Source organism: Impatiens glandulifera, chromosome 4 (genome assembly GCF_907164915.1).
Source record: "Impatiens glandulifera chromosome 4, dImpGla2.1, whole genome shotgun sequence".
NCBI classification, from domain to species: Eukaryota; Viridiplantae; Streptophyta; class Magnoliopsida; order Ericales; family Balsaminaceae; genus Impatiens; species Impatiens glandulifera.
Window position 1 is genome coordinate 19,431,339 of NC_061865.1, and position 15,584 is coordinate 19,446,922.

Genomic DNA, 15,584 nt, shown 5'->3' on the forward strand with positions numbered 1-15,584 from the left:
TAATGAAGTTGTGGATGTGGTAATTGACATCTTGAGGTTTCTCTTGGTTTATGAAATGGGCAACATCCTCCATCACCACAATCTCATCGTCCAACAATGGCACAGTTTTCTTGAATCCACCACCGTGTATATATACTCCTTCACTAGTGGTATATGATAGACTAGATCAAGGTCTCCCACCGCAAATTTAACCAGCACATTCACTTTAGTATCCGTCCACTAATTCCCAATTTGTAAGACAACATGAAACACGATGATATTACAAACATATGTTTTAATTAAATGAGAATCAAACTTAATAACACACATCTTTTAAGTTAAGAAATTTTACTTTAATAATTTATTCTATAAAAAATATATAGATTATAATGTTCATTGTTGCCTCGATGTGGTTAAAAAAATTGAAAAATTGAAAGATCAAATTAACAAGCTTTAAGAATGAAGTGATCTTTCATCATATCATATGATTAGTCTCCATTTTTCTTCATTAGATAGAGAAATTATGAGAAAGATTCGTGAACTAATTAATATATATAAGAGTTTGTTTGGGTTATTACTATTATAGGAGAAAAAAATAATAATAATTAATGATTTTGAAGAGTTAATTAATAATTATTTTTTTATTTTATTTTTTTAAAAGACTTAAAATATATTAATTTATATAAATAAAATAAAATTTTAAAATAAAGACTATTTTAGTATTTTAATTAATGAATTAAGTGATACGATTGATTAAAAAGAGGGTGAAATAATTATATTTTAATAATTTGAGTTATTTTAAAATAATTCAAACTTAATCAAGCCTAAAAATATTATATTTTTAAGAATAAATGGAAGAAATAATAAGTGCTTCACGTTTTAGGTTATTTTAGATTTTTATTTGAAATTTTAAAATAAAAAATATTTGAATCATTTAAGTGTTGTTATTTAAAAGGCAGAAGAGTGTTAGTTTTGCAGACTACCAGTTCGCTTAATCATTTATACATAATTTTTATATATCTTTACCGAAAAAATTTGACTTATTTATTTATTTTTAAATCATATCTATATATACTAGTTAATAAAAACTGACCACATAAAAATAATTTAAATCATTTTTAAATCTCATAAATTAAAACGAGCCTATAGTATGTTTAAAAAAAAGGCTTTGATTAAAATTTAGAACTTAAATGATTTTTTTTTAAATATTAATTTTTTTCTCCTTTTCAAAAAAATTATTAACGGAGTATCTTTAGGAAAAATACTAGCAAAAATAAATCGCGTTCTTCTCAATCATATTAAATTAAACATTATTTAGTTGACTTTCAACTTTTTGATTTTGTATTACCATCTGAAAAATTATAGAAGAAGACAATTATAAATATGTCAATATGATATATATAAAAAAATTATAGAAGAAAACAATTATAAAAATGTCAATACGATATTATTAGAAATGATTTATAACTGAGGATGGAAAGAAATGGTGTTTCTCTCTAACTAAATTATTTTAAAAAAAAATAATGGAAATGAATCTGATATCCGTAAGTTTAGTTGTCTCAATCTCAATCCACATCTCATAACACCACCTTCAATAATAGTTCTCGTCAAAAAGACTTCAAATATTGTACCTTTACAATTTAAATCTTAAGTATTCATTTATCATTCTAAGTTAAAATGATTTCCACCCAAAAAAATGATTTTAATAGAAATTCTAGACCTCATAATGGATTCCAATAAAACATAGTCGAACAAAATTGTCGGAACGAATAACATATGTATCCGCATTAAAAATAAATCAAAATAAGTAGCAAGTTATTACCACAAAAAAATATCAAATTTAAAAGAATTAAAAAAATAATAAGTGTAATAATCAAATCTGAATACCAAACCTATTGGTACCCCTTTTATTTTGAGATGAGTAGAGTGTAGACTACAAACCATTATCAAAGCTTTGTCTAGTCATTCAATTGTAATAACATGATTTAATAAAAACAAATGAAGATAATCTTGTCCACAAAGCATCCTTATAAAATTACAATTGAAAACATTTTCAACTAGTGTTTTTATTACAATAATAATAATAATAATAATAATAATAGACTATGTAAATAACCTCCCCAAACACAATACGAAGTCTAAGGTGCATACATGAGGAGTAGACAAGCCTTATAAAGGCACGCCACTTCAAGCCAAGCTTCGTCAACTAGTCATTGTACGTAATAACATGATTAAATAAAATCAAGTGACAATAATTTTGTCTTTATTACAATTATAATAATAATAGACTCCCAAACACGAGACGAAGTACTATAACGTGCATAAACGAGGAGGAGACATTGCAGAAAGAAATGATTTGTCGAGTCAATTATAACTTTTAATGAAGTTGTGGATGTGGTAATTGATATCTTGAGGTTTCTCTTGGTTTATAAAATGGGCAACATCCTCCATCACCACAATCTCATCGTCCAACAATGGCACGTCTTTCTTGAACCCACCACCGTGTACATACTCCTTCACTAGTGGTATGTGATAGACCAGATCAAGGTCCCCAACCACAAATTTCACCGGCACATTCACTTTAGCACCTTCCCATGGCGCCAACAGTTCCCAATCTCTGAGACAATTACTTAATAATAAGGATGTGATACTTAACAAGTAAAAAAATGTATGCACGGTTAATACTTACAACTTGAAAGCACGATAGTAGTTTATGCCTCCAGTGAATCCAGTTTTCTCGTAATTGGAAACATAATAGTCGAGATCTTCCTCGGACAACCAGTGGGGTAAGGCAATCGGGGTGTGGTACGAGTCAATGAAATTATCGGTGGTTTTAGGGAAGAAAAAGGGGGCTGGATCGCGAAATGTTAGGAACTTTTTCAGCACTTGTTTAAAACCAACCTTTGCAAACTCAGCTTCAATGTCACCAGGTTCCTTCACAACATGTAATAAATACAATTTTTAGCCAATTTATTTTCAAAAGCATATACGTTTTCATTTTACAGATCTATAATAAGTGGTAGTAGTTTTAGCTAATGTAAAAATGTAGTTTTTGCTCAAGCACTCTAATTTGGTCCATGTATTTTTGACTCAAACAGTCTAATGTGGTCTAAATCGTTCCCAATCAAACCTGTTGAATTGTGGTGTTTATTAAATAATTTTGCTCTGTTTATTGTTTATATACATTCTTATTTGAATTTATACATAAATTAATTATTATATTATTTATTTGGTAGGTTTAAATAATTTTTATTATTTTTGGATTTATTTATTATTTGTTAATGTTTTTGAAAAAGATACATGTGTATTAAAATAATAAAATTATTAATTTATAATTTAAAATATTTAATTTTATTTAAAATTAATATAAGACTACTCTCTCATTTTTTTTATTCTATTACTAAATAATAGTATAAGATAATAATAGAGTGGAAAAGGATCAATGGTCCGTCGGCCGACCCCACCGATTTATCCTATTATTTAAATTATTATCCTTTTATTTGTTTATTTAATAAATGTGTGTTTGAAAATGGTTATTATAAGCCCATACCAATTTCACATTTAAATATGCAGTCAGGGTCATCTCTTATTATCTCCCCCCACTTCCATACGTGGGCCCCCACTTTCATTCGGCAGAGTAAAATTGAAATAATTTTTATTTTATTTTTTAATTTATTTTTATATTTATTAACTTTTTAAAAATAAAATAATAATAGTTTAAAGAGTAATAAAGAATATATATATATATATATATATTTCAACTAAAAAAATATTTTTAAAGTATATATATATATATATATATATTATACTGAGTGAGTTAATGATGATAAATAATAATTATACTCAACCAATTTACTCCAATCTGGCCGGCGAAAGTGACAGATAACAAACCGTATTTAAAAATAAAAAATAAAAAAAGTTAATAAAAAAAATGAAATTAAGAAAGAGAGAAAGAGAAGTACACCTGAAATCTCCAAATGTAGTGGTGATCGCCGTAGATGGCCCGGAAAAGATCCGTGAAGTTCATAGCAGGATCCGGGTTCCGTTTGAGATAATGGACACTGAGGGATACGAAGGCCTTGACTCTATCGGGTCTGAACAGACACAAGTACCACCCGATGGATGCTCCCCAGTCATGGCCCACGATGAACACCTTTTCCTCGTCCGACGCGATGGCGTCGAGGAGCGAAACGATGTCGCCGACCAGATGCATGACGCTGAATTTGGATGGGTCCTGAGTTGGGGCTCCGGTTGTTTGACCAAAGCCGCGTAGGTCTGGGGCGACGGCGCGGTAACCATTGTCGGCGAAGTAGAGGATCTGATGGCGCCATGAGTACCATAGATCAGGGAAGCCGTGGAGGAATAGGATCGTCGGACCTTTTCCCTTTTCTGCTATGTGCATGTTTATTCCATTTATCTTCAAGTTTCTATGTTCAATCTCCTCCATTTTCTCTATCTAAATTATCAGCTGGATCCGATGCTAAACATCAATTTTACCTTTATAAGGTCATCTCCAACCCAAATACATATTCTCAAACCCACAAACCCAAAATGCAGTAAACAATCCCATCAAACAGTAATTCATCTCCAACCCAAAAACCCAAACTCAAACTCAAAAGAATATTCTTAGAATATTCCTTTTTATAATAATTTTTAATTTTTTCAATATTATCTATATATTTATCTAAAATAAAAAATTGAACACATAACTTTACAATAACTTATTAATTACTTTTAAATTCTAATTATAAATCAATTATTTATACAATATTATTTATTATTATAAATTTGTAATACTTAAAAAATATAAAATATAAATATAAACAAATTTAAATATAAATTAATCATATAAACAAATTAAAATTATGATGAATTAAACATATACATAATTTAAAATATAAATAAATTAAAATATAAATAAATAAAATAGGTAAATAAATTAAAATATAAATAAGTTATGTAAATTAATTAAAAACAAACTAAAAGGATTAAAATGAAAGTTTTGAAAAGTTTTGAGTATGTGAACAGTGTCCCTGCAAATTTAGGTATGGAGGAGAGAGAATTTGCAGAAAAACTCAAAATGCAGTTGAGTTTGCAGGTAGGTTGGAGGGCTAAAACCTATTATAGAGATGGGTTTGCAGGTGGGTTGAAGATAATCTAACTTCTTTGACATTTGTGTTATTTTGGTTTTTTTCAAGGTTCTGAAAACCGTTTTTTAGCGAACTTGGCTCGACCGGCTCAACCGGTTCAACCACCGGATTTTAATTATTTTTAAAATATAAATAAATATAAATATATTAATATGTAAATTGTATATATAATCAATTATATATATATATACATATAATAATTAAATATATATTAATTAAAATATTAAATTAAATATTAATATATGATAGATATATTAATATGTAAATTGTATATATAATCAATTATATATATATAATAATTAAATATATATTAAATTAAATATTAATATAGGATAGATATCAGACTAGACTATGTATAATTAAAGAAGAAAAAAAGTAAAACTCTGAAAGGAAAGGATTTGACAACTGCCTGTCACTACAGATGAATGTAAAAGAAACTTCCTCTATTCACAACTGCAATATACTTCATTTTTAAGATTTTTTTCGCCCAACGATTTTCTCTCCTTGCAGATCTCCGATTTGGTTTTCATTTCTCTTTACACGTAATCTTGCTCGCGGTCTAAGAGATTGGAGCAAGAGATTGGAGTAGAGAAGAAAACAATCCGACTGAAAAAGAAGAAGAAGAAAAAGGAGAAGAAAACAATCCGACTGAAAAAGAAAAGAAGTAAATAGAAAGAATACATCATCATCATCATGTACCTTACGAACCGGAAATTTCCAATTTGGTTTTCCGGTAGGATCGACCGGTTGGACCGGTTTTTGAACGGTTCGTAGGGTTACCGTTTTAAAGTTAATAACCGGACCGTTCACTGGACCGTTTCGCGGTCGGACCGGTTCAACCGCCGGTCGGACCGCGTATTTTAAAACATTGGTTTTTTTATGATTTTTTAAATTATTAATATATTTTTCTATTTAAAATTTAAATTTATAAATAATTGAATAGTTAGAAAAAACTATATATAGAATATGATGTCTCCTTTTGTTACGAATATAGCGTGGGTGTGTCTATCAGGAAATTTGACGAAATAACCCTAATAAGAGGTTATTTTCAAATTTAGCATAGGATAAATAATTCTTTCAAATATAACTTTTTCCCTATGCAAAAAGACCTTATTGCCCTTAAATAAATAAATAAAAAACAGTTTCTTTTCTCCTTCCCTTCTCCCCTTCAGCCGTTTTCCCTCCCTCTCCACTTTTCATATTTCCAAACACTCCCCAAAGACGACCGATCCAAGCCCCCTCTCTCCGACGACGAACCAAGCTCCCGAAACCCACCTCTCCCCGATGACGATCCAAGAACGATCATCGCTGCGAAGAACGATCCAACAAAACCAAGGAAACCAGAACGTCTCCAACATTCAGGTTAGTTTTTTGTGTTTCCGTTGCCTTCGTCGCCTTCGTCGTTTCACCGCTGAAATGGAAGAATGTTTAGGGTTTCGTCGTTTAGAGTCTAGGGTGTAGGTTAGGTCGTGGATGAATGATTTTAAAGCTTGGTTGATTGGTTTTACGGTAGAATATACATCTATCGCAGGCGACTGCGCATCTGTCGCAGGCGACTGCGCATCTGTCGCAGACGAATGCGCATTCGTCTGCGACAGATCTGCAGTCGCATGCGACAGATGCGCAGTCGCCTACGACAGATGCACCGTCGTCTGCGACAGATGCGCAGTCGCATGCGACAGATGCGCAGTCGCCTACGACAGATACACCGTCGTCTACGACAGAACTGGTAAGCATGCCCGCCTGTCATACAGGTGACCTGGATTCGAATCTCACCAGGTGCAGAATTAATAATTAGAGTTTTGTTAATTTGCAGGCACAGCTCAAAGTCAACGCGCGCGAGCAAAGTCAACGCGGAGTTAGACCGATTTTATGAAAAACGTCTAATAGACCGATTATATGGAAAACGTTTAATGTTAGACGTGGGGGTATAACGTGTTGTTAGACGTGCAGTCTAACTAGTGGAGTTAGACGTGCAGTCTAGAAAGAGAAAGTTAGACGTGCAGTCTAACTAGTGGAGTTAGACGTGCAGTCTAGAAAGAGAAAGTTAGACGTGCAGTCTAACTAGTGGAGTTAGACGTGCAATCTAGAAAGAGAAAGTTAGATGTGCAGTCTAACTAGTGGAGTTAGACGTGCAGTCTAGAAAGAGAAAGTTAGACGTGTAGTCTAAACAGTGGAGTTAGACGTGCAGTCTAGAAAAAGAAAGTTAGACGTGCAGTGACGTGCAGTTTAGAAAGAGAAAGTTAGACGTGCAGTCTAACTAGTGGAGTTAGACGTGCAGTCTAGAAAGAAAAAGTTAAACATGCAGTCTAACCAGTGTGGTTAGACGTGTGATTAGACGTGGGGGTCTAATGTTAGATGGAGGCGTCTAATAGACTGTTAGATGGGGGCGTCTAATAGACTGATCAGATAGGGGAGTCTGATCAAATGAACGGCTAAGATGATCAGATATGCATCTGAAGGCAGATGCTCTTCTAGACAGCTGGCAGCAGAGTCTTCCAAGCAGTTGACAGTAGAGCTCAACAAATAAATAACCGCCACGTATGCCATAATTCAAATTGCATGTACTACATTGTACTACCACGATCTCAAGAATCTTTTTGCGTTGTACTACTCAGTACCTCATGGATAGTACATCCAAAGGAAAGATGACATGTGTCCAAAAGAAGGATTTGACCGTTGAAGCTTTTCAAGAATAAATTGCTGCCTAAGACAACGGACAAATTACAGGCTGAAAAATACAAGAAACAGAGAGAGAGAGAGTTGCTTCATTCATTTTTCTTTTCAAGAAAGTTCCTGAAATCAAACATCTCACTTATCATCTAGCTGTGAATACATTGTATTACAAACTGTCTTTCTGTGAGAAAACTTCAGTGTTGTAAGTTGAACAAATTTTGTTTTGTTCAACAGAGAGTTAGCTAGATTAGTGAACTGTATTTGATTCAAAGAATTATAGTGAAATCTTCCGGTGGTTGGAAGAAGGGGTGACGTAGGAGAGTTTGCTCCGAACATCCATAAACAAATTCTTGTGTTCTTTACTTTCTTCCATTCATCTTTCATTGATTCAAAGCTTCAAATCCGACGAACATTTCCGCACTTGAATCTGTTTCAAGAGTTCAAAGGATTTGCGAAGAATAGAAAGAGATATTAATCCCTAACAGGATTTCTATCAAACCGTTTATCCGAAGTCGTCATCAATAGCCAGACCCCCGTCTCTATTGGTGTCGCCGATCCTAACAGAATAAAATTGAAAATTTATATGCTTCAAAGACTAGAAGTAATAAATTATTCTTGCTTCAGAAATTAATTCATTTGAGATATAATGATAGTGCTTCTATGGCTGATCATTTAAATGAGTTTCAAGGTGTTCTTGATCAGATGTCAGGCATGGGAATTAAGTTTGAAGATGATGTTTTAGGACTTTGGTTATTGACTACTCTACCTGATTCGTGGGAAACGTTTAAGGTTTCTCTTTATAATTCTGTTGCTAATGGTGCAGTAACTCTATAGATGGCCAAAGGTGGCGTCATGAATGAGGAATTAAGAAGAAAATCTCAAGGGTCTTCGATAAATTCAAATGTGTTGGTTACTGAAAATAGGGGGAGACAGATGAACGGGGGTGGAAAAGACAATGCGAGACATAAGAGTCGAAGTAAGTCCAAATCCAAGTACAAGTCAACTGAATGTTATCATTGCGGTAAAAGGGGGTACATTAAGAAAGACTACTTTAAGTTGAAACGCGAAATGAGCGGATCTAATCAAAATAAAGATGCTGGTGAAGATCGCGTGTCAATAGCGACTTCAAATGATCTTGTAACTGTCCACGATGAGAATACAATTAACCTTGTATGTAATGAGTCGAGTTGGGTGTTTGACACCGGAGCTTCCTTACATGTTACGCCAAGGAAAGACTATTTTACGTCTTATACTTCAGGTGATTTTGGAGTATTGAAGATGGGTAATGACGGCTTAAGTAAGGTTATTGGTATTGGTGACGTTTGCTTGGATTCTGGTAATGGGTCAAAATTATTACTTAAGGATGTTCGACATGCTCCAGATATTAGGCTGAATTTGATATCAACTGGAAAACTTGATGATGATGGTTTCACGAGTAGTTTTGGTTCTGGAAAATTGAAACTTTCTAAAGGTAACTTGATTATAGCTCGAGGAGAGAATATTATAATTTATATTTGATGCAAAGTTCGATATGCAAGGATAGTGTGAATGTTGTACAGAGTAAAGATGCTTCTAAATTATGGCATAGAAGACTTGGTCACATCAGTGAAAAGAGATTGAATCTGTTGGTTAAGAAAAATGTTATTTCTGGTTTGAGTGAGACCGATTTGGAGAATTGTTCTTATTGTGTTACTGGAAAACAAACTAGAGTATCGTTCAAGCATAATCTTCCTTCAAGAAAGTCAAAAGTCTTAGAGTTGGTGCATTCAGACGTTTGTGGTCCTTTAAAGGTACGAACTATTAGTGGTGCTCTTTATTTTGTAACATTTATTGATGATCATTCCAGGAAGCTTTGGGTATATGTTTTAAAGTCTAAAGACGAGGTTTTAGACAAGTTCAAAGAGTTCCATGCTCTTGTTGAAAGAGAGACCGGGAAGAAGATCAAGTGCATTCGTAGTGATAATGGTGGTGAATATTGTGGTCCATTTGATGCATATTGCAGACAATAAGGGATCAGACATCAGAAAACACCTCCAAAGACTCCTCGGTTGAATGGTCTTGCAGAAAGGATGAACAGAACAATTGTTGAGAGAATCAGATGTTTGCTTTCAGAAGCAAAGTTATCTCAAACGTTTTGGGGTGAAACATTACTCACTGTAGTACATGTTATTAATTTGAGTCCTACAGTTGCTTTGGACGGTGAAGTTCCAAATAAGGTATGGACTCATAAAAATATTTTGTATGATCATTTACGAGTATTTGGATGCAGGTGCTCTATTCATATTCCAAAGGATGAAAGATCAAAGTTGGATGTAAAGAGTCGAGAATACATTTTCTTGGGTTATGGCCAAGATGAATTTGGTTACAGATTATACGATCTAGTTGCAAAGAAGCTTGTCAGAAGTCGTGATGTCATCTTTTATGAAGATGAGACTATTGAAAACATTGATAAAGCTAAAAATAGTGAGTTGAAGGAAAAAGGTGATTGGATAGATTCAGATCCAGTTCAATTATCTGAATCACCTAATTCAACAGAAAATCAGTTGCAACAGGATGATTCTCAAGATGAACATGACGTTCAAGTGGAGAATATTAGTAACGAGCAAGAGGAATTATCTACGATTCCATCTAGAAGATCAACAAGAGATAGACAACCTTCTATGAAATATTCTATTAATGAATATGTTTTAGTGACCGATGGGGGAGAGCCAGAGTCATATGAAGAAGCCATGGATAGTGAATCCAAGTATAAATGGGTTGATGCTATGAAAGATGAGATGCAATCCCTACATGATAATCATACTTTTGAGTTGGTAGAATTACCAAAAGGAAAGAAAGCTTTGAAGAACAGGTGGGTATACAGACTGAAACAAGATGATCATACTTCAGCTCCACGATACAAAGCTCGTTTGGTTGTCAAAGGGTTTAGTCAAAGAAAGGGAATTGACTTTGACGAAATTTTCTCTCCTGTTGTTAAGATGACTTCAATCAGAACTATATTGAGTTTGGCAGCTAGTCTTGATTTGGAAATTGAACAGATGGACGTGAAGACGGCCTTTCTTCACGGTGATTTAGAGGAAGAGATTTATATGGATCAACCTGATGGTTTTGAGGTCAAGGGTAAAGAGAATTGTGTTTGCAAGTTGAATAAGAAATTTGTATGGATTGAAGCAAGCTCCACGACAATGGTACAAAAAGTTTGAGTTATTTATGAAGCAGCACGGATATAAAAAGACTACTTTCGATCATTGTGTGTTTGTGCAAAAATTCTCTCATGATGATTTTTTTATTTTGTTACTTTATGTTGATGACATGCTTATTGTTGGTCAAAGTGCTGCGAGAATTGATAGGTTGAAACAAGACCTAGAGAAATCCTTTGCAATGAAGGATCTTGGACAAGCAAAGCAGATTCTTGGAATTATAATCAGTCGTGACAGAAAGATGAAAAAGTTATGGTTGTCTCAAGAAAAATATATTGAGAAAGTGTTACAAAGATTCAATATGGAGAATACTAAAAGTGTCGGCACACCTTTAGCGGCTCATTTTAAATTGAGCTCCGAATATAGTCCTTCAAATAATGATGAGAAGGAATATATGAAGAATGTTCCCTATAGTTCAGCTGTTGGTAGTCTTATGTATGCTATGGTTAGCACGAGACCAGATTTAGCTTATGTTGTTGGTACTATCAGCACAGCAGGTTTCTTTCAATAGGGTTCAAGTTCAATTTTAATTCATTAAGGGTATTATAATATTTAAAGGGTTATATTATAACATAATTGCTCTAGTATAAAAAGAGCGGCAACCGTCATTAAGAAGTAGAAGTCAAAAAAAATTAAAAGAGATGAAGAAAGAGAAATTCTTGTAGCAGACTTTCTCCTACAGTCACGCAGGTTCATCAAACTCACGTCGGAGATTCAAACGGAGTTTTTTTCTGGGGCTTAAAGGTTCTTCCTGATTTAAGTTTTTATTTGACTTGTTTGGGACCAAAAAGTTGTATCTTTTTGGATATGCCCTTTTATCTTTCTGCAGTATTAAAGGTTGTTATACCTTGATTGTATTCCCAACTCTTATTTTAGTGAAGCTTGAACTGGACGTAAAGTCTCGTGGTTTTTACTCCTTGTTTTGAGAAGGTTTTCCACGTAAAAATTCCGTGTGTGCATTGTGTTATTTATTTGCTCCTAAGTTTTTCAATCAAGTAGGGAATAAAATATACGTTTTTCCCAACAAAACTCTCATACGTCACTCCTCCTTCTCGTCCTCGAGAATGATATTCTTCTCAACCTTAGGAAGAATATTCACTAGAAGATTTGGTTTGAATACAACGCTTATACAGACCCAATCGAACAACAAGGACTTAGACACTTCATGTTCCCGAACTCCTAATACACACAACACTTGTTGATAAACACTCAATCAACTTATAAAGAGCTCAAAATATAGAAAAGTGATGCAATGATTTTTGGTATGAACAATCTCTCACAGAAGAATTGCTAAGGTAAAAGCTTGAATATATATTTGTAGAGAGAGTTTTTAACTAGAAAGAGAGCTCAGAGAAGATCCTCTCATCTAATATCGGAAGCGCCTACGTGGCAATTTCGATAGAAATAATAAAACTCTAATTATTATTTACAACTGGTGAGGTTCTAACCCTAATCACCCATGTGACAAGTAAGAATATTTACCACGGTACTATACTTGATATAACTTAATAATTATATATATATATAATTGAACTTAGTTTTATCAATTCATTATCAAAACTTTTTCATAAATTATAATCTAACATCACCTATTATTTTCGCTGTTCATTGTTCATTAGTAGCGTATCTCGATCAGGTATCAGTACCTCTCGATCTCGCATCTTCGTTTGCATATTACTCTTGAGTAGCCGAAGCACGATTCTACTTTAGATCAAATATCACCGAATCGGAGAATCTGTTGTTTCTTCACCTCCAACCCTAGCAGCTGAAGTAGTCTCGGAAGGAACTGAATCGATGGCTACAGTTAAGACTGATTCGGTTGTATCGTCAGACAAGGGAGAAATTCCTACTACTACTGATGTCGAGAAGAAGATCCGTCGCGCAGAGATGTTTTGCGTGTCTATACAGCTTTCTGAACAAGAGAAACGTAATACTAGGGCTGAAAGATAGGGTTTCATTATTTATTGTCTTTTACTTTCGTTAATGGTGCATATATATGTTGATGTATTTGTAGTTGTTTGTTTTTCTTTAGACGAATCAACCTATGAAGTGTTCACCATTTTACTTGATATGTGTGAGGATGTTTTTTTCACTTGAAATTTTTTGTTTATGTAGAATGCTCATAAGTATTTGTTTATGTACATGTACACAATCAGTATTTGAAACTAAAAACCTAAATTAGATGCGTTAATTACCTGAAGATGACTAGAGACAATGAAATCACCTTTCTTTCCACCGGACATGTCAAATCGGAGTTTATCTTCAGACAGGGTTGACCCTTTTATAGTTTGGGAACCCATATGTTAACTCTTCATGCCCTTTGTAGATTCTATGCTAATGGGAGACACATTCTTTCTGCTGGTCAAGATCGTGCTTTTCGTCTCTTCTCAGTTATTCAGGTATGTTTCATTTCAATAAACCTCTCTTTAGTGGTTTATGAAAGTCATCTTATGCTAATTGTCAGATTTTGGTCCATAATAACCTTTCATCTTTATCACTGTTTGATTATATATTTTTCTTCCAATTGGTTCTATTTCTTTAATCATGTCCTAGTGAATTTGTTCACATGCAATTTTATGATCCTATTAGTTGATGAGTTGATTTTTGTTTAAACCATTTTAGCTTCTGTAAAGTGCATGTCTATTTAGTATGTATTTTAGGTTTCATTTCTCTTATGTATTGAATTGACCATTCCAATCTTAAGTAGCCTTTGCATTCTTTGATCATAGTTTGGATCCTCTTAAGCATATTAATTACCTTGTTTTTCTAACAATATTTTTTATGTTGTATTGTTATGTAATTATCAGGATCAGCAAAGCAGAGAGCTTTCTCAACGGAATATATCCAGAATAGCAAAAAAACTTAAAATGAAGGTAGGATTTGATTTTTTTTTCTTATCTTTGCTTAAATCAATGATTATGGTTATTGCTTTCTCTCTAATTTGTTTTCTTATCATTCAACTTGGCTTACACCTAATTTTTTCTTTCTGTGATTAAAGCAAAGGATATGAAATAAGCGGTCATGTTTCTTTCCTTATGTTTTCAGGAGGAAGATATTAAGTTGAGGCCTGTAATCGTGTTCATTTTGAAATGCACAATAGATCTATTCAATGTATAATGCATCTTGGTAGTCTCAACTGACAATTCATATTAAACCATCTATTTGATCATATCAAACCAGTTAATATCATTTATCTGTTTTGTTTCTGATTACTTTGGTGGTCCTCTCAAACTAATCATTTTCGATTTATCAACTATGGGTGTCTTATTTCATGTTTGGTACTGCTTCAACCACATCAGAATAAGTGAAGAACTCAGAGGATCAGAAGAGGAAGACAAGAGCAGAAAGGTTTTACAGAATTTGTTTTTGTTCTCCCTTGCATTTGATTTTGTTCTTGAGATTTGTTGTTCTCTTATGTTTGGGACTTTTGTGCCTGTTGCTGATGTGAAAAAGAAAGCTAGGCTTGAGAAGTTAGCTGTCGCTCCAAATACTACTACCACAACAACCACTACTACAGTGGAAGATGAGAAAAGAAAAGCTAGAGCAATCAGGTATCTTAAGTAGACCAAATTGGAGAATATATAATTTTTTAAAATTTTTGTTTTTGTTTTTGATTGATTGTTCAGGAAGAGAGTCATGGCCGGAAACAAGACTGAGAATCTGGTGGATCTCGGCCGCACCAGGTAAAATTTCATTCGCTCCAGTTATGTTCTTGCTACTTATAAGATAGATCTGCGATCATTTCTATAAGCGATGAATTACATCATAGTTTCAACCATTCGAATCTCAATTGGCTGTGTCTGATCTGATGGGTAGGCTTGTAATCTAGAGACATTGAATTATTTGAATAGTAGTAAGTAGTAAGTAGTAAGTAGGGGTAAAAAGCCTATAAGATATGCATTCTCATCATCTTCTTTCTTATCCACTAGTTACAGTTGTTGAGGACCATAATAATAATAAGCCCATTTCATTATTATTGCTATCATTGTTGTAATTAATAAGCCAATATGAATGAAAATGAGAATAATAGTAGTATTTACAAAATAGAAAGTGACATCAGAGGTTATTATAGTGTTTTCAAATAAATTTATCAGACGGTATATCGTCAAAACCCAGACCCAGATCAGTGTTTCCCAATGGGCTTACATTCTGATTCAAATACAATTTCAAATGGTTTAAAAGATATAGTTATCAAACTCAATGTTAGCTGAGACATTTTCTTCATTTATTTTTAAATTTCAGCAACAATCTCGTTTTTCTTTGAAGGTACTGTTAATATATGATTGAATCCATTTGGATGATTGCCGCTTCTCTCATCAACATCATCAACATAACTGAAGTGAATCCATTCTGGTGTTGTTGTCCATCCATTCTGGTGTTGTTGTCCATGAAATTCAGCCAGGTATGTACAATCAAACCTCAAACGCCCACGTTAAGACGTTTGACCTTTCTTTCTTAATGTTGTTGAAATGGATGATTCGAGTGGTGATATTATAGAAATAGATCTGATAAAATACATGTTTGTTATCTGAGGACATACTTTATATTTGTTATGGTGAGAAAATTCGTAAAACTCTTT

The 15,584-nt window shown here is 33.3% G+C and overlaps 2 protein-coding genes across 2 annotated transcripts; one reads left to right on the plus strand and one right to left on the minus strand.

Annotated features, from left to right (window-relative positions):
* Positions 1-2,283: 2,283 nt before the first annotated feature.
* On the minus strand, positions 2,284-4,431 carry LOC124936136 (epoxide hydrolase A-like). The gene is made up of 3 exons (XM_047476600.1): positions 3,944-4,431; positions 2,669-2,913; positions 2,284-2,596 (listed from the first exon to the last, which is right to left on the minus strand). The coding sequence occupies exons 1-3, from the start codon at positions 4,424-4,426 to the stop codon at positions 2,344-2,346; spliced, it is 981 nt and encodes a 326-aa protein (XP_047332556.1). The 5' UTR covers positions 4,427-4,431; the 3' UTR covers positions 2,284-2,343.
* Positions 4,432-12,634: 8,203 nt separating this feature from the next.
* On the plus strand, positions 12,635-14,685 carry LOC124934891. The gene is made up of 4 exons (XM_047475383.1): positions 12,635-12,951; positions 13,332-13,404; positions 13,813-13,993; positions 14,172-14,685. Exons 1-4 carry the CDS (start codon positions 12,800-12,802, stop codon positions 14,567-14,569), a joined length of 804 nt encoding a protein of 267 aa, XP_047331339.1. The 5' UTR covers positions 12,635-12,799; the 3' UTR covers positions 14,570-14,685.
* Positions 14,686-15,584: the final 899 nt, after the last annotated feature.

Excerpts from the sequence above, each read along its gene's own strand:
- LOC124936136 (XM_047476600.1), bottom strand. The coding sequence starts at position 4,426 with ATGGAGGAGATTGAACATAGAAACTTGAAGATAAATGGAATAAACATG. Across the intron at positions 2,914-3,943 it reads ACTACATTTGGAGATTTCAG|GAACCTGGTGACATTGAAGC; the intron begins GTGTACTTCTCT and ends CATGTTGTGAAG. Across the intron at positions 2,597-2,668 it reads TACTATCGTGCTTTCAAGTT|AGATTGGGAACTGTTGGCGC; the intron begins GTAAGTATTAAC and ends TAATTGTCTCAG.
- LOC124934891 (XM_047475383.1), top strand. The coding sequence starts at position 12,800 with ATGGCTACAGTTAAGACTGATTCGGTTGTATCGTCAGACAAGGGAGAA. Across the intron at positions 12,952-13,331 it reads CGTAATACTAGGGCTGAAAG|ATTCTATGCTAATGGGAGAC; the intron begins ATAGGGTTTCAT and ends TGCCCTTTGTAG. Across the intron at positions 13,994-14,171 it reads ACACCTAATTTTTTCTTTCT|TCATATCAAACCAGTTAATA; the intron begins GTGATTAAAGCA and ends CCATCTATTTGA.